The following is a 7,803-nucleotide window of genomic DNA, read 5'->3' on the forward strand; positions in this document are numbered from 1 at the left end:
TAAACAACTTCGCACCTCGAATAAAATAACTGTTATTCTTATGAGAAAACAAAGATTCGGACTGCCAATTGGATTTAGAGGGATTTTACAAGGATCAAATATTTTGACATCTAAAGCTCCATGCTCCATAAAGGTCAAAGAACCTACAGCTACTTCTTTCAAATTGCCAACAATAAGTTGGACTTTGTGATAAATTAGGCATAAGAATCTGACAGGTCAAACGTCTACCATGAAATAAATCAAAATGGCTAAGAAAATGGTGGATGGTATCAGCTTAAGAATGTGTAAATTTTAAAAGCTCCCCCAACTTCAACAGGGAAAAAGGAGAGAAACAGAAAGGAAAATGTTACAAAATATATGTCGCCTTGCGCTGACTTTTTTCCTTTTCTATTGGTGATTCATTCTCTTCATTTGTGATGGATTTTGTTGCTTATTCACTTTCATAATCGTCATCGTCTCCAAAACTGAACACAGATGCATCTGCTGCAATGGCCTTAATATCACTTGAGCCCAGATTCGGAATGGCAGCTCTCTCAACTGTCTCATCCTTGATCTCGCTTGCACCACTTTTAGGATCGCTGCTCCCAAGAGAAAGTTGTTCGGCATTATGTGTTAGATTGGCAATCTGCTCCTTTTGGGAGCCAGAATCAACACCTGCAGCAGCAGTTTGTGAAGCACTTGTCTGACTTTTTGTACTGGAAGGTGCAGCTTCCTCCCCGTCACTATCTGAAAATACATCATCACCACGGTTTTGGCCCCCTGATACCTTGTTTTTGTTCAAATTACCTTTAATTCCTTCACTGGATGAAGAACTGTTTCCTTGTCTTGGGTCCTTTCCTTTGGCGGCACCATCAGCCTTGGACTTTACTGGAACACTTCCATCATAATCTACCATCACAATCTCAACCTGGAATCCAGGAGATGGTAGTTTCCTCTGAAAGATACATATAGAAAGTGAAAGAAGATGCAAATCCAATTAGAGCCTAGATGAAGGTAAAATGCTATTCCATGGGAAAAGAATGGATCTTCAGAAAGGATATTGAGTCAGACTCTTAATCAAAATAAAGTACTGCAGATAAGAAGCATATCAATTACCTTATCAAAGCCATCCAATTCTGAGACACCTAAAATCAGTCTGTTTTCCATCATTGATGTGTTTAACCAGCTGCAATGGAAATAGGATGAAATTCTTACGTGCCCGAAAAAACTATTAAGCTAACATCTTCACTTGCACGTTCCTCTTCTCACAAGGAGTTGCCACAGGTAGTGCTAGGAAGAACAGAACACTTCATCATTGATCACTCCAGAAGTTTCTCTAAACACCTTCTCCCCCCCCCCCCCCTTCCCCCCTCTCTTTTTTTGTGTGTGTGCGCACGTGGGTCTCACTACTTCTAGATTACAATTAAAATAGATCCTTGAATGGCATGCACAAATATAAGAAATACTGAAAAGAACAAGAATCAATTGCAAACCAGTAGAAATCTCCTTGACGATCATGAAAATAGATCTTGAAGTCGCCTGCCAATTCAGTTAGACCAGGTTCACCTGGTAGAGCAAAAACCATGATTCCTTTTCTTTGTGTTCGTATCCAAAAATCTTCAGGCTGCAATAACCAACATACAACAAATAAATACGATATATCACCAGGGGACAAATACTTTGAAACTGATAATGTCCTTTAAAATTAATGTAAGCACGGGATACAATTAAGCAAGAGTCATACACAGAGATTGAACTAATTTACCATAAGGTCCTTAGTCTTTGGATGTTTTTTTGTTGAAAACAGGATGCCTGCAGAAAGTACAACATCAATATCGTGCTGGATTGAGTTATCTTAGCAAACTGAAGGGATAAGATGCATCCTACTTGGTAGAAGCATCAATAAAAGCATTCTAACTCAAATACGATCTGATTCACGAAGCATCTCGACAAATACAAGTTGTAGCATTGAACAACTCAGCCTTTTAAAGTAGAAGAATGCAAAGTAGCCACTTGACTATAAGGGGATTATAGATGGATGTTATTTTGCCAATATTGTGTGCAGAAACCTACCACTGTGACTAGATATAGTAATTGAAGGCCTTATCCAGGATGAACACTTGTGGAATCGAAATCCTCTCAGCATGCACCTGCAGCATGGTAACTGCTTAATTACTTCTTGAAGATCAGATAAAGAATTAACTGTAGCTAACAAGAAAAGTACCTACGTCCAGACGGAGTTTCACCACCGAATTGAGTCAAGATGCGCTCAAAATATTTTACATACCTCTAGGAAAAGCACAAAAGTCATTAGCTAGATCAAATGAAATAAATGGCTGTAAATCAATATGTTTCATTGGAGGTGATGACTAACAATCTGACTTGGAAGAATAAGGGCCTTTCCATCTACACATCTTTTTTGGTTATAATAGTTGATGCATTCCTCAGCTGTTGGGAAAAACTGAATAGTAAAAAGGGTAAAACAATAAGTGCGAATGGGAGAAACTAGCAAAAGTTTCAGACTGCATGTAGGTATTTTCCATGTATAAGGTCTCACCTTCAAGAACAGGAGGAGGCTACAGATCATAAGCCCTGTCCTAGCCATTCCAGCTTTACAGTGTACAACTACCACATTTAAAATGTCCTCCTTCAACCACGAATATGCACTTTGGCAAAACAGTTTAATAAGATGAATTGGAGGGCAGTTGTCATCATCAAATGGGAAAGATGCAACCTGTTCATATTCAACAGAAATCATCTAAACTGAAGATGAAACAGTATACAACTGCAAAAAGTTCAATAGTTTTCACTTGTGCAAATTCTTGAAAGAAAATCTCAAAATGAACAGGTACTCATCAAAATCCTTCCAGAAAAAGATTTTCTCCACTTCGTGGCTCTGTAATCCCGAAAATGAGCTAGAACAAAATAAAGTTTTAGATCGGTAGAGGATCAGCATTGGAGATGTTCCACTATCAGCCATCTATTTTAGCTTTCTGAGTTAACTACATGCAGATTAGAATATTTTGCCAATGCCTGCAGATCTAAACACATTGAATATGTGGGGCACTGGATCTAGCCCAAGCATCCAACTGGTTTAGAAGCATGAACCAGACATTTGGATCAAACAAATTCCCTAAAAGTGGATTGCAGCAGACTTTTTGCTTATTAGTCAGGTTGAGTTTATTTTGGGATTATTCTTTCCTAGTCATTTTACGATTCATCCAGTGCTATTAGCGAGCATTTGGACCCATAAAATGAAGGAGCTTTTCATAATAGGCGAGCGCAGTACCCAAAAACCTTGCTATTTCATTACTCCAAAATTCATATCAATCTCGTTTATGAATGTTATGATGGCCAGACCTCTTTCCAGGCTGCTCTCAAGGCAGGTATTTGAAACTCATCTCTTGCATTCAAACAATTTAAATAACTTCTTGAACCTGTGATTGACTGAGTAATGAATGTTCAAGTAACAACATGTCCTTTTTCCCACTCTAAATCTACGAGTAGTCGCATAACATCAAGATGTTAAATATCATTGTGAGGGTTCTTGGTGAATCTGATGAGATGAATATCATCCACAGATACTAACGCTATAATTTGCTGTCTTACATGATATCTTTTACAACAAATTAAGAAAGCTGGCTAAGTGACACTGCAGAATAGTTTGGCTCTAACTTAATAATTGATAAAGCCATAAAACAAAGAGATAAATAAGATAAGAATAAAGAAAATGGAACAGTTATATCAATTTATCTGTAATGTTTTGGTTGTTCCATTGAAGCTAAACAGCATTTGCTACCACCAGCAACAGGGGTGGTGTCCTGATAGAAACTTTCTACTAATCAGTATGAAGGATGGATACATCTTTAGAAGGAAGCACAGATTTCTACATTCAGAAGAAATATTAACCAGGTTAATATTCTAGTAGTTGAAACAAACCCCATTAAGGAAAGTTGCCAGAAGGTACATGATAATAAAACAAAAAATATGTCAGATTTAATCAGCAAGACATTCCTTTATGCCTTGAACCGGCTATTCCTAAGTATGACATTTTGCAATGAGCACATATCATAAGTTTTTTCGAGAAAATAACTAACAGGGATCTAGTTATCCGCTCTAAACCTCAAATATGATGGAATCAAGAATTTAATTTATCGAAGGAAGAAATTTGCACCTTTCCCCCAAATAGTGAAGCATCGTACAATCTCTCTGAACAAAGATTATAAACTTTGTACTTTCCCTGCATTCAAGGAGAGATGAAGTTGCAGTAAGAGATAAAAAATGAAAAGAATATAATAAGCCATCAGTAATACATTTAAACGCCTATAAGGCTATAGCTGCATTACATTCAAATAGACAGAGAGTTAAATTATCATGCACATCTGCCGTTCAACTCCCAAATTTTCACTTAGGAAAATTACCAGATCTAATCAGATCTAAAGCAAAATAAAAGGAGTATTATCAACAAATGTACTAGGTATAAGGTGATATATTATCCACTGAATCAGAAAGCCTCCCCATGTCTTGGTTAAAACTAGAAGACCAAAAAAGAGCATTTCTTTTTCCATCTCCCTCTTTCCTCTAGAAAAAACATGAATAAAGAATACCTACTTTTATTTTCAACCACAACAAAAAAGACAGAGCAGTTTGAGTCTTTGGGTGATATATTATCCACTGAATCAGAAAGCCTCCCCTTGTCTTGGTTAAAACTAGAAGACCAAAAAAGAGCATTTCTTTTTCCATCTCACTCTTTTCTCTAGAAAAAAAAATGAATAAAGAATACCTACTTTTTATTTTCAACCACAACAAAAAAGGCAGAGCTGTTTTAGTCTTTGGGACACACTGATGGCAACACTCAAATGCTACTACAGTTCTCTTCTTAGAAAGGCTCCCTATATTCTACTATTACAAAAAGCAAATACAATTAAGAAGGTCCATAGAAACATCATGATGAGCAGCCACTTTTACAGCAACCATGGAGCACTCACTATCTACAAAACTATAGTTATGGGTCGAGAAGCACAGTTTTTCTAAAACTATAAGATGCACTTCAATAGAGTTATTGGGGACAAAGAGCTATCAAGTTTTACTCGGAGTTACCTTATGATGAGTTTCAAAAATTTTTATCACTTCCTCCATGTGATTTCGGTAGAACCCCTGTATCATTCATTTTATAGGTTAGAGAAATGCAGGTTTGGAATAACTGAATAAGTGGAAAATATCCAAAATTATGGGCGATCTTTACCTCAACATATCCAAAGAAGCCAGAGCTCATGTCGCCTGCAGGAAAACCCATAGCTATGATATTCTCTGTTATGTAAGTCATATCCAAATCAAATCCACCCTCCTGTTTTATTTAACCACTTTACATCAATAATCAGCTATATCTAAGAAAAGATACAGCAAATATTCAGAGTCATATCCAAATCAAATCCACCCTCCTGTTTTATTTAACCAATTGACTTCGTATCGTATACAAATAAGAAAAACATAAGGGGTAATGTCTAGAGTTGCTAACTAAATGGTTTTGACTTCATATCTTATACGAATAAGAAAAACTTAAGACAACAAAGCAGTAACATTCTGATCTACCTGGTATCTTCGCTTGTTCTGAGATACTGCATGTCGTGCCTTAACTTGCACAGCCTTCACAGCATTCAGAGATGTGTCAATTAGCCCTTTAGTGATTGATTCAAACACACCTGATTGTGTGGTTGGTGAGTTGACTCCAGCACTATCATTTGCCTCAGAAGCTTTTGAAGTGAATGGCAAACCAAGACCACTAGCAAAACGTGAGAATGTAGATGTCCCAGTATCCCCAGTTGCTGACCCCTGCTGCCCGGGCGCTACAGGCTGTGGAAAGTTTAAGGTTTTCGCCCAAGATGATTTGGCTGATGTAGGTGACTTAGATGTGTCCTGAGCAGCATTATTTTTCTGGGAAGCAACTGGCTTGGGAGCTTCAGCATCAGAAGAATTACTGGAGAGTTGTTGAGATGAACTAGTGGATTCAGATTCCATTCTTGAACCAAACAGAAAAAAAGAATTAGTGTTGTGAAGAACCACAGTAAAGAATGCAATAGGGTAAGTAATTGTCATCATATGACATGTCTGAAACAAAACAATGATCTCTAGTCATCAATCAATGTTAACCTCGATCTAGAAAGTTTACATTTGCTGAGGGGATATAAAAAACTGTTAAGAAATTACAACAGGCTATGTTTTTTTAATTCAATTTATAATTATTTGTTCTCTTCCTCATTTGGATGTACCCATATACATATTCGCTTAAGAAAATTCAGAACAAAGTATCATTTGTCTTCTTCTTTCCATCTCCTAACTTTCTTTGTCCATTCACTTTGCATTCAATTATACCAGAAATTGTTTGAGGCTAGCCTTTGCATCAAATGGTATCCAAAAAAATTTCAACCTGCTCAAATATCTAATGGTATACATACACCCAGCTATCACCAAAACATCAGCACAATCATCATCATATATCATCACCATTGCCACATAGTTATTCCCGTCCAGATATAGAAAACCAAAAGCACTTACGCAAGGAGCAGAAAACATCGCAATGTCCAATAGTCTCTGCTGCATATCGTTCAGAAAACTAAAAGGCAATGATTCCTTTTCACATACACGACCCGGCAAAAAAAAAATTATTAATAACGCCTTAATCATGCAATTGCTTCTTTAAATGCCTAAAAATGGCCTACTAGCAAAATAAAAAGCCTAAAAGGCATAGGGAGCGCCCACATTTTGGACAGAAAGAGACATACGATTGGGACCTCGCTAGTTCAGAGGTACAAAAATAAGCATGGATCCGAGCCTTATGAACTGTTGTGATTCAGAAGAATCACAATGCGGATTGTCAAGTTTAAACGTGAGCAAATATAATTGAAGCAGAGAAATCGGATCACTCACGAAAAAATGGAAATCGAACAGAAGCTGGTGCAAGCTCTAATCGCCTAGAGGTTTGAAGTTCTTCTGCGGTTGAGTATTTCAAATGAATGCAAGAAATGTGTTAGACGCAATCCGAATCGGTTCGAGCATTCAAGGTGGTGCAGAGGTGGCGACCGGCTGCCGGCGTCTAGTGCTGTTGTTGCGGTCGATTTATCAGATGGGATCCTTTGTAACTGTATTCAAAGCTGAATAATATAAATATTTTGATAAAAGAGCTCACAATTTCCCTCTTCCATCTACGTTTGGATCATTGTTACCCATGTTTGAAGACATTGTATCCTTTATGTTGTTAAATAACATTTCTTATTCGGAAAAGGTGAAATATATCTCTCTACTATCATTTATTGTTTAAATGTATACTCCGTTATACTATTGGGTGAAATTTGTCCCTACCGTCAAGCAAAGTTCTGAATATACCCTTAGTTTAACGGACTTGCCACGTGGACGTAAGTGAAAGTTTACCCAACCCACAACTTAAAAAACCTATATCCATTTGGATAAACCGTGACCCGTTGTACCCCTTCTTTCTAATGATAAGTAGATCCAAAAAGTTCAATCCAAATCTTCGCCATCTTTTCCGCCATGCGCCGCTGCCGGAGAACTTCAAATCAACCGATCTTATGTCCATCTTCTCCTCTCGTCTTTCTCTATAAAAATCTAAAACCCAAATCCCTTGATTCTTTCTCCATCTTCAGGTATTTGAAGAAAATGAAATAGCTTATTCCGGCGACCACCTTCTAGAATCATTCCAACATCTAAAGACGATGCCACCTGAAAGTTCGATTTGTAATGACTTTGACATCTGGTACCACGATGATGACACCTGAAAGTTCAAAAACTTTAAAAAAAAATCCGGGC

The 7,803-nt window shown here is 37.3% G+C and overlaps 1 protein-coding gene across 1 annotated transcript; it reads right to left on the reverse strand.

Annotated features, from left to right (window-relative positions):
* Positions 1 to 7,231, reverse strand: LOC109242311 (phosphatidylinositol 3,4,5-trisphosphate 3-phosphatase and protein-tyrosine-phosphatase PTEN2A-like). Its single transcript, XM_019409182.1, has 13 exons — positions 6,907 to 7,231; positions 5,572 to 5,998; positions 5,225 to 5,326; positions 5,080 to 5,136; positions 4,154 to 4,219; positions 2,537 to 2,713; positions 2,354 to 2,440; positions 2,204 to 2,268; positions 2,053 to 2,129; positions 1,745 to 1,791; positions 1,473 to 1,603; positions 1,096 to 1,165; positions 1 to 934 (listed from the first exon to the last, which is right to left on the reverse strand). Exons 2-13 carry the CDS (start codon positions 5,995 to 5,997, stop codon positions 431 to 433), a joined length of 1,809 nt encoding a protein of 602 aa, XP_019264727.1. The 5' UTR covers position 5,998; positions 6,907 to 7,231; the 3' UTR covers positions 1 to 430.
* Positions 7,232 to 7,803: the final 572 nt, after the last annotated feature.

Source organism: Nicotiana attenuata, unplaced genomic scaffold (genome assembly GCF_001879085.1).
Source record: "Nicotiana attenuata strain UT unplaced genomic scaffold, NIATTr2, whole genome shotgun sequence".
Classification (NCBI taxonomy): Eukaryota; Viridiplantae; Streptophyta; class Magnoliopsida; order Solanales; family Solanaceae; genus Nicotiana; species Nicotiana attenuata.

What these genes read in the sequence shown, in the direction of transcription:
- LOC109242311 (XM_019409182.1), bottom strand. Translation starts at nt 5,997, where the DNA reads ATGGAATCTGAATCCACTAGTTCATCTCAACAACTCTCCAGTAATTCT. An exon ending in AGAACAAGCGAAGATACCAG is followed by an intron (nt 5,327 to 5,571) that starts GTAGATCAGAAT and finishes TAAATAAAACAG; the next exon opens with GAGGGTGGATTTGATTTGGA. An exon ending in TTTTTGAAACTCATCATAAG is followed by an intron (nt 4,220 to 5,079) that starts GTAACTCCGAGT and finishes CCTTGAATGCAG; the next exon opens with GGAAAGTACAAAGTTTATAA.